General features: G+C 35.8%; 1 protein-coding gene across 1 annotated transcript in view; it reads right to left on the bottom strand.

Annotated features, from left to right (window-relative positions):
* Positions 1-18,397, bottom strand: part of HUNK (hormonally up-regulated Neu-associated kinase) — a 130,573-nt gene that overhangs the window by 66,746 nt on the left and 45,430 nt on the right. Inside the window, exon 2 of the mRNA XM_044666849.1 lies at positions 7,602-7,894. Coding sequence (XP_044522784.1) covers positions 7,602-7,894 — 293 coding nt within the window. The remainder of the gene's footprint in view (positions 1-7,601; positions 7,895-18,397) is intronic.

Below are 18,397 nucleotides of genomic sequence, written 5' to 3'. Positions count from 1 at the left end.
TATTGTACACAGAGACTGATATACTGTGGTAAAACTGAATGTAATGAATTTCTGTACTAGCAGCAGTGCAATGACCCAGGACAATTCTGAGTGATTTATGGAAAAGAACGCTATCCACATTCGGAGGAAAAACTACAGGAGTGGAAACACAGAAGAAAAACAACTGCTTGAACACATGGGTTGATGCAGACATGATTTGAGAAGTAAACTCCAAATGTCCACCCTAATACAACTATCAATAATATGGAAATAGGTCTTGATCGATGACACATGAAGAAACCAGTGGAAATTCGAGTAGGCTATGGTGGGTGGGGGTTGCAGGGGGTGGAGGGGAGAGTAAGAACATGAATCATGTAACCATGGAAAAATTTTTCTTAAAAAAAAAAAAGAGAGAAAAAGAAAAAACCCTCAAGTTTTACATTTTTGAATGTTTTAGGTAGAAAAAAAACAAATCCACAGAAGTTCACTTAATATCATGGAAATATATTAAAATCTCATTCTTAGTTCAAATGAAGATATTAAAAAATAAATATTTCTTCAGGCAAAATTCCCTTTTAGATCTTTCTTATCCTAGTTCTAAATTCCCACAATTGTTACTATGAAATGACTTCTGTTAGAAATGTGCTCAAAATGATATGCCAGTTTGGATATTTTTCTCTCAAGCAGATAATATTTGAATTTAGAATAATGACAAACCAATAAAAATTCTTTCCAGTAGGCTTATGCCTAAAACACAGAGTATAGTATTAATATTCTTTTATAGTTAATTACTGGGTACATATTTCTTCTCACAGGAAATCCCACATTTCCAGTTAGTTTCTGACTATGAGCACAGAACATGTTTTTCTTACTATTTTCTGAGGTTTCTGTTTTCCTCCTAAACAACAACAACAAAACCTTCTAAACAACCCAGCAATGTATGCTAATCCAAACCCTGCATGATGTCTAACACTATAAAAAGTAAGAAAATTTTCTTTAGAAGGTCAGTCCACTGTTTACTTTTGTACTTAAAAGAAAAGATAATCCTTTAAAAATATTAGTAGGAGAACAGGGTCACTAATGCCCTGGGTGTGGTGGTATTGACTCACATTGAAGCCTAACATTTGGCTCCTTGGCTTCCTCCTGTCTTTCCTCCATCCTACAGCCTGGTGACTAGTCTCTTCTTGTATAGAGGCTGCTTTGCTATCTTTGTTCTACATCGAAGGAGTATATTTAGTTATTTTTGAGTGAACAAATGAATCTCAAATTATTCCTCTCAGCAGAATTAGTTTTCTTTTTAATGCATGTTAAAAGAGCAGAAGCTCTGATTCAGTGAAGGAAAAGACCAAACTCTGGCATCCTGCCACATAAGTTATGCTTGGGGGAAAAGATGCTACATTTAAACAAGCTATACATCTTCTTCTGTGTTAAATCCAGTAATGAAATGGTGAGAACAAACAACACCTAAGTACTATATATCAAAGATGCACAGAGCAGCTTCAGCTCTATGGTAACAAAATGTGGTAGATATAATAATAATAGCACACATTTATATAATAATAATTATCCACCCTTACATAGTGCTTTTCAGTTTATAAAACACTCCCGTATAGCAACCCTCTAAGGTATGGATTGCAAGTAATTGTTATACTCTTTACAAATGAGAATCTGGAAGTTCAAATAGGTCTGTGGTCACACATGGTATCAGAAGTGAAATTCAATCCAAAACCACCTTACTTCAAGCTCAAATGCAATGTCCCCATTAATTTAAGAATTCTGTTAGTTTAGTTTATTTCTATATGAAGCTACTAGATGATACAGTGGAGAGAGTGCCAGCCCTGGATTCAGGAACACCTGAGTTCAAATCCAGTCTCAGACACTTACTAGCTATGTGACCCTGGGCAATTTATTTCCTGAATGGGAATAATTAGACCACCTGTTCCCAGGGTGTTTGTGAGGATCAGATGAGATATTTTAAAAATGCTTTATGAACCTTAAGTTGCTATGAAAATATAGCTATTGGGGACAGCTAGATGGCTCAATGGATTGACAGTCAGGCCGAGAGATTAGGTCCTGGGTTCAAATCTGATCCAAGATACTTTCTAGCTGTGTGACTCTGGGCAAGTCACTTAACCCCCATTGCCTAGCCCTTACCACACTTCTTCCTTGAAACCAATACACAGTATTGATTCTAAGAAGGTAATGGATTTTTTTTAAGTAGCTATCAGGAATATTAGTAAGAGTACTGATGGACAGCTACATTAAAAGTGGTTAAGGGGGCAGCTGGGTAGCTCAGTGGATTGAGAGCCAGGCCTAGAGACGGGAGGTCCTAGGTTCAAATCCGGCCTCAGACACTTCCCAGCTGTGTGACACTGGGCAAGTCACTTGACCCCCACTGCCCACCCTTACCACTCTTCTACCTATAAGTCAATACACCGAAGTTAAGGGTTTAAAATAAAAAAAAAGTGGTTAAAATAAGATTGTAACTTGACAATAACTATTCCCAGTTTCTCCGACATAATGGAAAGCTAATACTATGATAGCCTTAGGTAAGTGCAATGTGGTGATAAAATAATAATAGACATTTTAAAGTCCTATAATAATAAAAGTTTACATTTGTAGAATGTGAATTTCACATTTACAAAAATGCTTCAAAAGCAGAATGTATCCATTATACATTTTTCAGGACTTTTTCAGTTATGTCTATCTCAATGGTTCCCAAACTTTTTTGGCCTACTGCTCCCTTTCCAGAAAAAAATATTGCTTAGCCCTTGGAAATTAAATTTTTAAAATTTTAATAGCAGTTAATAGGAAATATAAATGCACCTGTGGCCATCACTGCCCCCCTGGATTGCTGCAGCACCCACCAGAGGGCAGTGGCGCCCACTTTGGGAATCACTGGTCTATCTCTTTGTGACCCCATTTGTGGTTTTCTTGGCAAAGGTACTGGAGTGATTGGCCATTTTCTTCTCCAGCTCATTTTACAGATGAAGAAACTGAGGCAAAGAGGATTCAATGACTTGCCTAGAGTCACCCAGCTATTAAGACCAAATTGAACTCAGGAAAATGAGTATTACTGTCTCTAGGCCCTCACTTTTATCAACGCACCATGGTGTTGTCCATTAGGCAAACATTTTATCTAAAAAGTGATTCCAAATAACAGTAGATATTGTGTAAGACGTGGTGACATAAAGACTGAGTCAAATCTATTTCTCAGACTTATTGGATGTTTAACCATGGAAAAGTTACTAAACCGCTGAGGCTCCAGTGAGTTATCTTTAAGCTCTCTGCAAATTATCTTATTTGATCTTCATAATAACCTTTTGTGGCAAAGAATGCAAGTATTATCATTCCTCTCTTCAAAATGAGGAAATGGAGGCCACAAAACTCATGTAACTTATCAACATCAAACATCAGTAAGTGGCAAAGCAGGGACTTGCACCCCAGACCCTTGAGTGCAAATCCAGAATTTTTACCCTAACCACTAAGTAATTAAAAGGCCCTAAAAATATTCTTTTATACATATATGTATGAAAAAGCATCCTAAGTACATTTTTGGTTATACAATCGCTTTGTTTGCAAATCACACTAAAGATATTGAATGCTATTTTCTCTTCCTGAGTAGAAAAAACTAACCTTAAAATAATTTGTGAAATATTTTAGCTTTGTGATTTAAAGGAGAGACTAGTCTTCTTGAAGAAAGAACTGCTGTAACTATTATACTCATTGTGAGGCTACTTATGCTAAAATTAATTGAATATACTCATTAAAGCTAAGAAATCAAGTCAAAGGGTTACCAATAAATCAATTCTAATCCAGATTTTGAAAGAGTTGTCTAAACAGTTTTGACAAGGTGCTATCAAACCTTTTTATTAAAACCTTACCTTCTTTCTAAGAATTAATACTGAGTGTTGGTTCCAAGGCAGAAGAGAGGTAAGGGCAAGGCAATGGGAATCAAGTGATTTGCACAACTACGGTCATAGACCTAGGAAGGTTCTGAGGCCAGATTTGAATTCAAGACCTCTGTTCTCCAGGCTTTATCCTCTATCTACTATGTCATCTAGCTGCCCCCCAAAACTTTCTCCAAAATGATTCCTAGGTAGGAAAATATAAAAGTCTTCTGCTAATCCACAGAAATATTTCTGGCGATTCCTCACTTTAAGAAATCTGAGCATTTTGCATTATTATAGAATGTATATATTTAAAAGGCAAAAGCAGGGAATGGGAGAGAGGGGAAGAAGAAAACCAAGAATCGAAGAAAAAGACAGCATTCTTTTCATTATCAATACATTATTAAATCTATTTCTTTGACATTCTGACAGTAATTGCTTTGAGACAGATAAAAATTGTGCTTAAATTACTCTAAAAGGGTTGTTGGAAATTTCCTGAGGGTGGTTCCAATTTGAACACCAAAAGTTTTCATTAGAATTTTTTTTCAATATTTGTCTTATTTTTGACAATGAGGTCTGTATAAATATATATATGTATAAAAAGAAAAAAGGGAAAAAGAAAAGGTAAAAGACACATAGACACACACACACATATATATATGTATATATCATTGGTTTTAATACTAGTGAGGTTAGTAAATTTGCTATGATTCATAGTTGAGGTTTCTTCTTTTCTCATTTTAATAAAAAAAATACCACACATCTCAATCTATCATTCCCAAAGTAATGACAGAACTATGAGTGTTTAGTCTATCTACACATGAAGGTATTATTGACATGATCAAATATAGTATAATTCACTTAATATTTCTGAATATTCCCTTCCTTGCATATCCTGGGCTCAAAAAGTTCTAACAGAGCATGATTTCACAACATCTGTGATTAAAAATACACACATACCCCTCCATAAAGATGGATTTTCTTAGTTTTAAGTGAAAATCCTTCCTAAAGATGTATGTGTCCAAGCTTTATGTCATTCTGGAAAGTTCCTTCAGGAACATGACGTTTCCCTCTTGTCCTATGTCTCTAAGCAAGACTTAGGAAGAAGGGAATTATTTATCTATTCATTCTTTCATTCCTTCATTGATTTATTTAGAAACCCTTACCTTCTGTCTTAGAATTGATACTAACTATTGATTTCAAAGCAGAAGAGCAATAAGGGCTAGGCAGTTGGGGTTAAGTGACTTGCCCAGTGTCCTACAGCTAGGTAGTTTCTTCATCCAGTTTTGAACCCAGGACCTCCTGTCTCCAGGCCTGACTCTTTATCCATTAAACCACCTAACTGCCCCTAGAAAGATAATTTTTTAATTTAAATATCCCCCCCTTTTATTTTATTCTAGCAACAAATTTACACATAAGTTTTCCATAGTTATATGATTCATGTTGTCTCCCTCCCTCTTCCAGAGTTGTCAAGGAATTCCATTGGGCTATTTCCATATTATTCATTTTAATAATAGCGTAATCTTTTAAAATCAAAACCCCAAATCATATATCCAAACAAATGATTGAGAAATCATGTTTTCTTCTGCATTTCTACCCCAATGATTCTTTTTCTTGAAGTGAATAGCATTCTTTATCATAAGTCCCTTAGAATTGTCCTGGATCATTGTATTGCTGTTAGCAGCAAAATCTACTACGTTTGATCATTTCAGTTACTAAGAATAATGATTTCCTGGTTCTGCTTACTTCACTCAGCATCAGTTCATGTAGGTCTTTCAGTTCTTTCTGAAATCATCCTATTTATTATTCCTGATAGCACAATAGTATTCCATCACCATCATACACAACAATTTGTTCAGCCATTCCCCAACTGAGAGACCTCCCTCAATGATGAGGGAGAAAGGCAAGAGATGGAAGGGAGAAAAGGCAAATGTTTACTTGAAAAAATATTTAAAATAAACAAGAGATCATTGGTAACTTTAGAGGAAGCAATTTCAGTTGCATTAAGGAGGTTAGAAAGCAGAATGTATATGCCTTAAAAAAGAATGAAAGGGGTCAGCTTGGTGGTTCAGTGGATAGAGAACCAGACCTAGAAATGGGAGAGCTTGACTTCAAATCTGCCCTCAAACACTTTCTAGCTGTGTGACTCTGAGAATGTCACATAACTCCAATTGCCTAGCCCTTACCACTCTTCTATGCCTTGGAATTGATACTTAGCATTGATTCTAAGATGGAAATTAAGGTTTTTTTGTTTTTTTTTTAAAGAGAGCAAGGTGAAAAGAGAGAAATAGAGGATGGGGTATTCAAGGCTTTTATTAGAGTAAGAAAGGACAGCTGTAGAACAATAGCCAGCTGCAATGGTTGGATCAAGTAAAAGATTTTTTTTGGTTTTGTTTTGTTTTGTTTTGTTTTTTTAAATGAGGGAGACACAGGTATGTTTGAATGCAGGAATTAAAGAGCCAGTAAATTCTATGCTATTCTTGGTAGAGAGGATACAGAGAACAAACAAGTCATTTTTTGTGTGCTATCAGACACAGTCATGTGTTGTTCAGTCTTGCTCAATTGTGTTTGTTATAATAGAGGGGTCTATTATGAGAAGAAACGATTATGACATAAAAGCAAAACAAAACTTTGAAAAAAAGAATTATAACAGGCATTTCCCAATTGAAGGGCATACACTCGTTTTCCAGTTTTTTGCCACCACAAAGAGCGCAGCTATAAATATTTTTGTACAAGTCTTTTCCCCTATGATCTTTTTGGGATACAAACCCAGCAATGGTATGGCTGGATCAAAAGGCAGGCAAACTTTTAGCACTCTTTGGGCATAGTTCCAAATTGCCCTCCAGAATGGTTGGATCAATTCGTAACTCCACCAGCAATGCATCAATGTCCCAATTTTGCCATATCCTCTCCAACATTCATTACTCTCCCCTTCTTTCATTTTAGCCAATCTGCTAGGTGTGAGGTGGTACCTCAGAAATGTTTCGATTAGCATTTCTCTAATTATTAGAGATTTAGAGCACTTTCTCATGTGCTTATTGATAGTTTTGATTTCTTTATCTGAAAATTGTCTATTCATGTCCCTTGCCCATTTATCAATTGGGGAATGGCTGAACAAATTGTGGTGTCTGTTGGTGATGGAATACTATTGTGCTCAAAGGAATAATAAACTGGAGGAATTCCATGTGAATTGGAATGACCTCCAGGAACTGATGCAGAGTGAAAGGAGCAGAACCAGGAGAACATTGTACACAGAGGCTGATATACTGCAGTAAAATCAAATGTAATGGACTTCAGTTCTAGCAGCAATGCAATGACCCAGGACAATTCTGAGGAATTCACATTCAGAGGAAGAACTACAGGAATGGAAACACAGAAGAAAAACAACTGCTTGAACACATGGGTTGATGCGGACATGATTTGAGTCTACTCTAAACGACCACCCCAGTGCCACTATCAGTAATATGGAAATGTCTTGATCAATGGCACACGTAAAAACCAGTTGAAATGTATGTTGGTTGGGGGTAGGGGGATAGGGGGGTGGAGGGGAGAGTAAGAACATAAATCATGTAACCATGGAAAATTTTTCTAAAAAATAAAAATTCAAAAATAAAATAAAAAAAGAATTATAACAGGCTTTAAAAATATTAAAGTGTAAAGGTTTTTAAATAATAGTGGCATCTTTTAATTTGATCAGTTATATTTTTTAATCATAACATAGATGACACTCACCTGTGGACTACTCCTGCCCGATGAAGATGTTCTACTGCCAAGATAAGTTGCCTGATGTATCTGCGAGTTTCGTGTTCTTCCAGTCTCTTTTTCTCATAGATTTTGTGCATCAGGTTGCCACCAGGACACAGTTCCATGACAAGGTAGTAGCTATTTTCTGTCTCTAAGATATCAAGTAGTTGAGTGATATTGGGATGCCGGATCATTTGCTGGATCTGCCCCTCTCGTCTTAGGTTTTTCGTGACATAAGTGTCCTTTTGGGCTCTCTTCTTGTCAATGATCTTCACTGCCACCTGATGAGAAACCAAGGATAAGGCTGCTATCATGTGGCACAAGCATAGATTATTCTGGATTTGCAGAGGATGGACAATGGGAAACAGAGAGGCCAAAGCACCTGACTTGGAATCAAGAAGACCTTGCTTTTAGGGAAAGGTAAGTGGACTGAGAGCTATGCCTGGAGACAGGAGGTCCTGGGTTCAAATTTGACTGCAGGCATTTCCTAGCTGACCTTGGGTAAGTCACTTAATCCCCGTTGCCTAGCCCTTACCACTTTTCTGCCTTAGAACCAACATACAGAATTGACTCTAAGAGGTAAGGGTTTTAAAAAAAAGACCCTAGTTCGAAATCCACTTCAGATACTTAGTGACTGTTTGACTCTTAACCTTTCTTGACACTTAAACTTTCTCAGCATCAGTTCCCTCAACAGTAAAAAGAATGTTGATCATAACTTCCCCCCAGTGGGGTTGTTGTAAGCATCAAATGAAACAGTATGTAAACACTTTGCAAATCCTCAGGTGCTACATTAATGCTAGCTATTATTATACATGGAACAACAGGAAAAATATTAGTTATTATATGACCAACTTATCAAGAGAAAAATCTGTTACTTTTTATTGAGACATAATTTTTTAATCTAACTTGAGGAGAAAAAATCTTAAGGAAAAGTAATCAAGGCAGACAGTAAAATTTAGGTGAATGATCAATTTTAATGACTCTTCAAGTCCTTGTGTATATGTGTGTGTGTGTGCGCACGCGTGCATGTGCTCAAATATATAAAGTCTCATTTGGTCTTATGTGATTAATAATTTGATTGATTCTCTTTTGGGGCTTCAGAAAGGTGAAAAAAATGTTGTTTTAGCTGCAAAGAGGAAAAGGATTTTTCTGTTTATCTCTCCTATACTGCCTATGAGGCAACATGGTGGATTGGAATGAGCACTGACCGATGGTCCTCAGTTTCTGCATATGAAAATTAGGGATTGAACCAGATGACCTCTGTGGTCATTTTCAGTTCCACATGTAATACTATGTATCCTCAAGTACTGCTTGATTGACTGAGAGAATTGGATGCTTGTGGTTCAGGTATTAAAATCTTTCACGGTTAGTTAATTTCCTGTTTTTTTTTTCATTCTAAGTAAAACTTAGCAAGAGACTAATAGTAGAGAAACTGAGGTCTAGTAGAAAACTTGTAGAGAAACTTTATTAACTATGTGACTGAGCAAATTGCCTCCTCTCTATGGGCTCCATTTGAAGTCCAAATGGTATCTTTATTTCACTGTAAAATATTCCACAAAAATAAAAGAGTTGTTTAATGTGATTTTTGGTGGAACTATGTTACAATAACAATCATTATTATTATTTTACCCCATTGCTCCTCTAAAATAGTTGCATTAAAAGTTTTCATGTCATCAAGGATCAGTCAAGTCTAAAGTCATAGAATAAGCTAAGTTGGCTTTTATCAGTCTTTCATGATCCTTTGTTTCCCACTTGCCACTGATTCTTAGGATCCACTCAGTATTTCCTTCTCTTTGGGGGAAGATTATCCAGAACTCTTTATTGGAGGGCCTCTTTGGGGAAGCTAGGTTGTGCAGTAATAGGAGGACCTGAGTCCAAAGAGTCTTAGACACTTACTAGCTATGTGACACTGAGTAAAGCACTTAACCCTATTTGCCTTAGTTTTCTTATCTGTAAAATGAACTGAAGAAGGAAATGGTAAATCAGTCCAGTATCTTCATCAAGAAAACCCCCAAAAGGCTCATAAAGAGTCGGACATGTCTGACCCCCCCCACACACACACACAAAAAGAGGTCTCCTCTCACTGTTTCTACCGATCATGCTTCTTGGATCACCAAAATGTAACTGTCCTATTTCTAAAAAATTTTAAGGCTCTACCCTCTCTCTCCTAGAACTAATCCAAGCAAACTAATCTTACACTATACTCATTTTTTCCCTCCTTACAAGTCTCCAAAGACTTCTTTTTAAAGCTAGATTCTACTTCTGTTCTCCAGACCCCATTAACTTTTTTGATCTATCTAACCTCATTTCCCATCATTCCTGAGGGATATTGCTCTTCTGCTCAACTCCTGTCCTTCCTTCCTTTTCTCTTGAATCTTCAGCCTTTCCCTTTCCATTGACTCCTCCTCCGCCTTTTAAGTATACAAAGCTATCTTTAATCTTGAAACAGCCTTCTACAACTTCACCCACTTCTGCAGTGACAGGGAGCTCACCCCCTCAATGGTGAGCCATTCTATTTTTTGAAAGGTTTTTATTTTTGAAAAGTCTTTCATTTTACCAAGCCCAAATGTGTCTCTCTGTAACTTCCACCTACTGGTCCTATTTCTGCCATCTGGCAGTTCCACAAAATATGTGAATTCCATCTTTCACATGACAGCCTTTCACATATTTGAAGATAACAATCATATCCCCCTCAATCCCAGGCCAAGCTTTTACTTTTCCAGACTAAACATTCCCAAACTCACTAACCATTTCTCATGGCATGGTTTCTACACTTCTAAACCCCCTAGCCGCCACAATCTGGTTCTATCCAACTCCTCTAACCTGATCTCCCCCTCCCCTCAAAGCTTTAACCCTGTTAGGATGGTTTCTTCATGTTTCCCTGAATATGCCACACTCAGCATCATCTCCCAGTCTTTGTTTTAGAACCGTTCACTAGAATGCTGCTCCTTTGACCTTTTTGTTGTGTTGTTCAATCATTTCAGTCATGTCTAACTCTTCATGACCCCTTTTTGGGTCTTCTTGGCAAAAATACTGGAGAGGTTCACCATTTCCATAAATGAGGAAATGTAGGTAAACAAGGTTAAGAGACTTGCCCAGTATCACACAGCTAGTAGTTAGTTATCTGAGGCTAGATTTGAACTCAGGAAGATGAATCTTCTTGATTCCAAGCCCAGTACTCTCTCCACTGCGTCATCTATTTGTTCATCTGCTTGATCTACACCTAGGCAAATTAAGCAACTTGAACCTTCGAGGTCCAGCTTGGCTCCCTCCTCCTCTACAGCTAGTCTAATACTCTTCAGGTTATATTAATAGTATTTAAATGATATATATTCTTAGTAGTAGGTGAGCAATACATTTGTTTTTGTTGAACAATTAATGCTGTTAACAACTCTGCTCATTACCCCTTTCAAAAAAATATTTTAAAGGGGCAGCTAGGTGGTTCAGTAGATAGAGCACCAGACCTGGAATTGAGTTCAAATCAGGATTCAAATCTTCTTAGCTGTATGACCCTGGCCAAGTCACTTTAACCCCATTTTTCCAGCCTTTGCCCTTCTATTATTACAAAGAAAGAACGGGTTTTTTTTTAAATCACATTTAACAATAGATTATATATAATGCCTTAATCCAAAAGACTGAGGGAGAAGGGGGTTGAAGATAAGCAAAGGTAGAATAAGAAGAAAGGGAAGAAGCTATAAAGCCCTGCAAGAATATATCCCACATTTGTCTGATCTTCCTTAGCTTTCTTCTGTATAATTTTGGATGCTTCATTGATACTCTATTTTCTTCTTTTTTTTTCTTTGCATCAATCTAGTCTCACTTCTCTCCTAATTATTATCTCTCCTCCCCAAAGCCTTCCTTTGTAAGAAATATGTGTAGTCAAGTGGGCAGATAGGTGGAAGGAAGGAAGGAAGGAAGGAAGGAGGAAAAGGAAGAAAGCATATATCCCTCAACTTTTCCGGCACACATCAAACAAGTCAAATGGACATTGATACCATTTGACCACAGGACTTCAATTTTATTTCAAAATGTTTTTCCAGCCCCAAACTAAATTGACCCAAACAAGTTAATATAAGAAATTGTTTTCAGTCTTTTGCAATTATGGTAGCAAAATTTAATTGTAATAGAAACAGTGGCTTCTTTAATGAAAAAATAATATTGCCTCTCTACAGGGAGGTAGGGTGGCAATTTCCACTATTATTTATTTTGTTCCAAAAACTCTTTTCAGCAACAGAACAAATGCATTAAGAATCCCCAGAGTAATTTATTTACTACTCAGAATACTCTCTATTTATTGCTCAGCATTCTGTTAGCAAAAATCCCCTAGGCCATCATTGTAAGCCCCCAAAAAGGTTCATGAAACATGAAATAGGAATCACTGAGGGACAGGGACAAGAAGGATATTGGGAAGCTATACTTATGATCTAACCTGGATCCATTTTATCTGTTACAATTTTTTTTTAAGTTCCGCCCTCTGGCAATGAAATTCTTAAAAGTAATATAAACTGACAAAGATGTCTGAAACCCAGCGATTTCTCTATCAGTTATATTTATCAGGACAGTCTACCTACTGTAAACTCAAAATGATTTGCTAGCAACACTAAACATGAAATGTTGCTCTTAATCACAGAAAATCATATAATGAGCATTAGTTCTAACAAGAAGGGCAGAAATCAATGAGAAATGAAGGGAAGGGCAATCAATGACCTATGCCTTGAATTATCCACCTTAATTTGACAGGACACAGAGATTTGCAGACAAAATAGGACAACATCACTAATCATATTACTGAGATACCCAAAGTGATCATGAATCTCCCTCTGAAGGGACAACCCTGTTTTAGGCAGGATGCTTCAAGAGTAATATTTCAGTCTATCACTGCTACTGCTACTAACAATACCCAACATTTATATAGCACCTATTATGTGCCAGGCACTGTGTTAAGTGTTTTACAAACGTCACTTATTCCTCAAAACAAGTCTGGAAGGCAAATGCTGTTATAATCGATGTTTTACAGTTCAATAAACTGAGGCACAGGGTGACACAGCTAATAAGTATCCAAGACTGGATTTGAATATCGATCTTCCTGACTCAAGTTCTGACCCTCTATCCATTATACCACCTGGGCTCAGGATACAAGAGACACACAAACTCAATGGTGTGTGTTTCCTAATCTCTTTTCTGAACTTAACTGGCAAGAACTGTATCCCAAACCATCAGAATTAATGTTAGTCAAATCCAGTTCAGCTCAGTTTAATTCAATTCAGCCAATATTTGTTAAATATCCAGGTGTAAAATGTTCTGCTAGATAATGAAAATATGTGGAGAAGGAATGAACATTTATTAAGTGCCCACTATGTTCAGCACCGAGCTAAGTTCTTTATAAAAATTATCTGATTTGATCCTCATTACAACACTGTATGGCAGAAAATATTAGTATTCCCATTTTACAGTTAAGGAAACTGAGGCAGACAGGTTAATTTTTGCCTAGGGTCACATAGCTAGAAAGCTTCTAAGTCTGGTTTTGAACCCAGGTCTTCCTGTCTCCAGGTTTAGGCTCTATCCACTGTACCAACTAGCTAAATATTAAAGTGACAACAACAACAATAATAATAATAATATAGTTAATATTATTATTATTATTTAGTCATTGCCCTCAAGGAACTTATAAATTTCCTAGATGATATGTGATGTAGATACAAATATAATATTGAATATGCTAGAGCAGTGATGGGCAAACTTTTTAAAGAAGGGGCCAAAGGAAAGGAAATGCTCATTTGTCAGTCTGTTTCTAAGGAAACTCTTTCGAAGTTTCATTGTATTGTATCCTACTCATTGTATTCATCAGATTAGGAATAATGTGGGGGGGAGGGATAGAACATTTCAGGCCTTCCCCCTCCCCCCCCAGCATCTGGCCCACAGGCCGTAGTTTGCCCATCATTGTGCTAGAGCAAATGCAAGATGTAGACTAGGAAACTAGAGGATAGAAAGAATACTTTGGGTGTGGAGGAAGGTGGGTAGAATATTCCAGGAAGATTTATGAAAGAGGTAGTACCACAGATGGTTTCTCTTAAAAGGAAGAGAAGGCTTCTAACAAAAGAAAATGTTCATTTACTCAAACCATGGGTATAACTGATGGAAAAACTATCTGAGAAGAATGTAAGGTACAGTAAAATAGACATAAAAATCCAAGATAGTGGAGATAGTATTATAGTATATCTTCTTTAAATAATAATAGAAAATTTGAACTGCATACTACTTTAATAAACATCTTTTTAAAAAGCTATTATTCTGAAAGGAGTTCAGAAGAAGACACTACTATAAATTAAAATATTCTTTAAAATAACCACACAAGATGCATAGCCTCACATACAAGCTTTTCTCTGTTCTTTGTATTTGGAATTGCTCATAATTTTTCCTGAAGTTCATGTTTTTTTTAACTATAAAATTATGAAGAGGAAAAAACAAGTCTATGATTCCAAAAATCACAAATAATTGCAATTTGAACATCATCTCTAGAAGAAAAATGTAAATATAAGAGAGATCTTCCAAAATAAATGATCAAATAACATCTTCACCATTAGGACAACAATAACATGTTTTGAATTTTAGAAAATCTTTACTATATTTTAAGCTCATTTAAAAAATTTCTCAAGACAACAAAATCTATTACAAAAAGAATTTATGATTGGATTCTACAGAGTCTAACATCTAAATCCTGAAAATCTGATTGCAAAATTCAGAGAATGATGAATGTAGCTAAGTGAATTTTACCATCAAATAAGAATTAGCTAGAAAAAAAATATTGTTTTGGTTGTTGAAAATCTATCCAATTTTTTAAAAATGTGACTTCTTCCACAGCAAGATCAATATAGAAATGTTTTGCTTGACATCACATATATAACTTATATCAAATTGTTTACCATCTCAAGAAGGGGGGAGAGAAGGAAGGGAAGAAATTTGGAATTCCTAGGTTTAGAAAACTGTTAAAAATTGTTTTTGATTGTAATTGTGAAAAAATAAAATATTGAAAAATAAATAATAAAAAAATAAAATTTTAAAAGAAGAGGAAAGGTTTTTTTTATTGATAAAAAAATCTACCTAAAACAAAACTACCAGTTTGACATGAATTTATGAAAAAACTGGGAATCAGTTTGGTAGAAAAAAGGCTTGGAGCAATATATGATCACTATGCCACAATCAATTGCAAAAGAATATGAGTCCTAGGTAGTAAAAGACCACATCATTAAAAAAGAAAAAAAAATAGAGGCTAATAGGAGATAAGTTTTAACAACTATGAGGAGAAAATTTTTTGCATCAACTTTCTGATAAAATTCTTATATCCAAGATATATAGGGAATTGATCCAAAGATATCAATCAATAAACATTTATTTAGTATCTACTAATGCACCAGGCACTGTGGTAAGCTGTAAAGCCATTATCCAATGGATCAAGTGATTTGCCATAGGAAAAATCGCAAACTGCTAAGCATCACATAAATATCCAAAACACTAAGAATAATAGAAAAGCAAATTAGAAATTAAAATAACTCTAAGGTTTCACCTCATATCCATCAGATTGTCAATGATGATTAATGAAAGAAATCATTATATTGAAGATGTTACAAAGAGACAGGCACACCTACTTCTCCATGGCAACCACTCCACTATCTGAATTGGCTTATTCTATTAGAATGTAAGTTTGCTGAGGGAAAGGAATGTCTCAATTTTTATATTTGTATCCTCACTTAGCACAGTGCCTGACACATAGAAAACACTTCATAAATTTTTTTATCTGTTTATTCAAACCATTTAAACTTTTATGTAGTCTTCTACCTTTGGGTTCCTTGTCACCCTGTCTTGATACTCTTTATCCATTAGGTTACCAAGTTATTTATTCATCTCTAAGACCCAATAGTAGATTACTTTAATCCTCTCCATTCTTGTATATAGACTGCTGAACACTGGTAGAGGAAATCAATCAGACTAATTGTGTCGATAGCAAATTTATATTATATCTTCTTATTCAGGCCCTCACAGCTACATGATATTCATTTCACTCTTCGATGATTGACTAATAATCTTCAGCATCCATTTCAAACCTTCATTTCACTCATATCACCTACACTTTGCATTACCCATCTGTCTCAGCTAGGACTTGGCTATATACTTATATGAAAAAAGGAGGCTGTCATGAATTATTCATCATCTTCTCCCAACTCTATACCACAAATCACTTCAACATGATTCCACTATTTTCTCCTTTATTCCGGTCTCTAAGGTAGAGGTGATGGCCCTTCTTGCAAATACCAATCCTTCTACTTGTGCCCTTAAACCACCCTGTTCCTTCCACAGATTGTCCCTTTGATCATCCCTTTCTTTCCAGAATTTTCCATCTCTCCTCATCTACTGGCTCCTTCCCAACTGGTAACAAAAATGCTCAGAACTCAACCAGTCTTTAAAAGTGTTCACTTGATCTTCCCATTCTCTCAAGTAATAATTCTCTATTGCCTAGCCCTTACCACTCTTCTGCCTTGGAATCAATTCCAAGACAGAAGGTAAGGATTTATAAAAAAAAAATAAAAATTTAAAACAAGTAAAATAAAAACAAAGGTCTAGAAAAAGTTATCTGTGCTTGCTACCTCCACTTTCTCACCTCCAAGTCCATTTTTCAACTCTCTGAAATCTATCTTCTGATCTTCTGATTCAAATAAAACTCTTCTTTCCAAGGTTAACAGTGATCTGATGTCCTTTTGTCAATCCTCATCTTTCTTGGTTTCTTAGTTTGAGAACATTTGACATTTTTGGCCACCTTCTCATCTTGATTACTCCCTATCCTCTGTTTTGTTTTTTTTTTTTCAAACTGCTCTCTTGGTTTTCTCCTACTTTTCTATGCTATTTCTATCTTGTTTTATCTTCTCAGTCTCTTTTGCTAGATTCTTATCATGCTCCTTAATTATGAGTATACCCAAAGACTGCCCTGGGCCTTCTTTTCATTCTGTACTCCTTCATTTGGTCGGATCCTATAAGTTCATTTATTATCTCTCTACACACCTAAATATCCAGCCCTAGTCTCTCACCTGAGCTTCAATCATTGCCTATAAAGATTTCTTCGTAGATGTTCTACAGGTATCTCTAATTGAATGTTTCAAAAAGTGAATTTATTATTTCCCCCATAAAACCCACTCCTTTTTCAAACATACTTATTTCTGTTAAGGACAGAGTCATCCTACCAGTCACACACAGATTTGAAATCTTAGTGTCATCTTTGACTCCTCACTATCACTATTACTCATTTCAAATAACCAGTTTCAAAATCTGGTTCTAGTCTAGAGTGAGAGATAACTATTGCTGTGATTCAGAGAAGTTAAGGTACAGTCATGTATGAAGGATGTATGATCCATTGCTGGAGGAGATTTGCTTCTCAACAAGGAAAATGAGTTCCACAATCACCAGATTCATTGGCTCACCAACCCCACCCCAGTATCCTAGGAAAAATTGATTATTATATAATATTGTTAGAGCTTGCAGACTTTAATCTTCAAGAGGGATAATTAAGGGGGGGGAAATAATGTACAAACATGAATCAGGTATGGAATAGATAAGTTTATTCCCTTAGTGAAGAGGAAATTTTTCACATAAAAGATTCAAGACTATGCTATGGAATGATTAAAGTAGAATTTAGTAGCTTACTTATAACTATTATTATATTATATAACTACTATAATCTACTGGAAAGTCATTGGATAAGTCTCATTGAGACAAAATTCAGTTTGGAAGTTCTGACAGTTAGCTACTTCACCTCTGCACTGTGCTTAAGTCAATAAAACAAGACAACATTGATCTCTTTTTCAATGGTCTTTCTTCTTATGGTGGCTGGAATATTCAATGTCAGGCTCTTTCCATGCTTTGAGTCATTGTTATCCCAGTTTAAAGGATGTTCTTACTGCAAAAATGAGAGATGGAATGTGACCAAAAAGTGACACAAAATTCACTCTGTTGTCACTAGAATAGGGATTCTTAACTTGGCATCCAGGAGTCCATGGAGTTGGATGAGAATAAAAATCTAAATACTTATTTTTTGCTAACTTTTGCTTCATTTCTAACTCCATGCATTTTGTTTTTTAAATTCAAAAGTCATTATTCTGAAAAGGAATCATCTAACTGCCAAAGGGTTCTATGACATAAAAAAGGTTAAAAATCTCTGTTCTAGGTCTTTTTGTGAGTGGTCATGGAATTTTCCTCTGTCTATAATATATCTCAGAAACTATCTAAATGAACTACTCATTAACAGTATCATCACAGAATACATCATCTACCATAGTAATTTGAAAATATCTGGATGTGTATGGACTATAGACTTTATAGAAAAAGAATGAAGTGGCCCAGGAGAACATGACAAGAGTTCAACATAACTCAAAAGCATCTTCTTAGACAGTCAGTGATTTTCTGTTTCATATCTCTCTACACGATGGAATTTACCAAATATGGAAATGGCAGAGGGAGACAGAAGACCAGTAGAATTTTACCAGTTTAAATGTATGCCTCAAGATATTCCAGGAATCTGCCAATTTTCAACAGCTTATAGAGAAGTAGTTGGTGACACGAACTACATGGAAGTGTTGGCATTCTTGGATGATATTGTTTTTTGGAAATACATTAAAACAAGATAAGGATGAAGGTGTTAGACCAGTTTGAGGAAGCTAGTCTGAAGCTGGCACTCCATAAATGTCAGTTTTGTAGAGCCTCTGTCAAATATATGAGCCACATACTATTTTACCAAG

Source organism: Gracilinanus agilis, chromosome 3 (genome assembly GCF_016433145.1).
Source record: "Gracilinanus agilis isolate LMUSP501 chromosome 3, AgileGrace, whole genome shotgun sequence".
Lineage (NCBI taxonomy): Eukaryota > Metazoa > Chordata > Mammalia > Didelphimorphia > Didelphidae > Gracilinanus > Gracilinanus agilis.
This window is presented reverse-complemented; position numbering and strand designations above follow the sequence as displayed.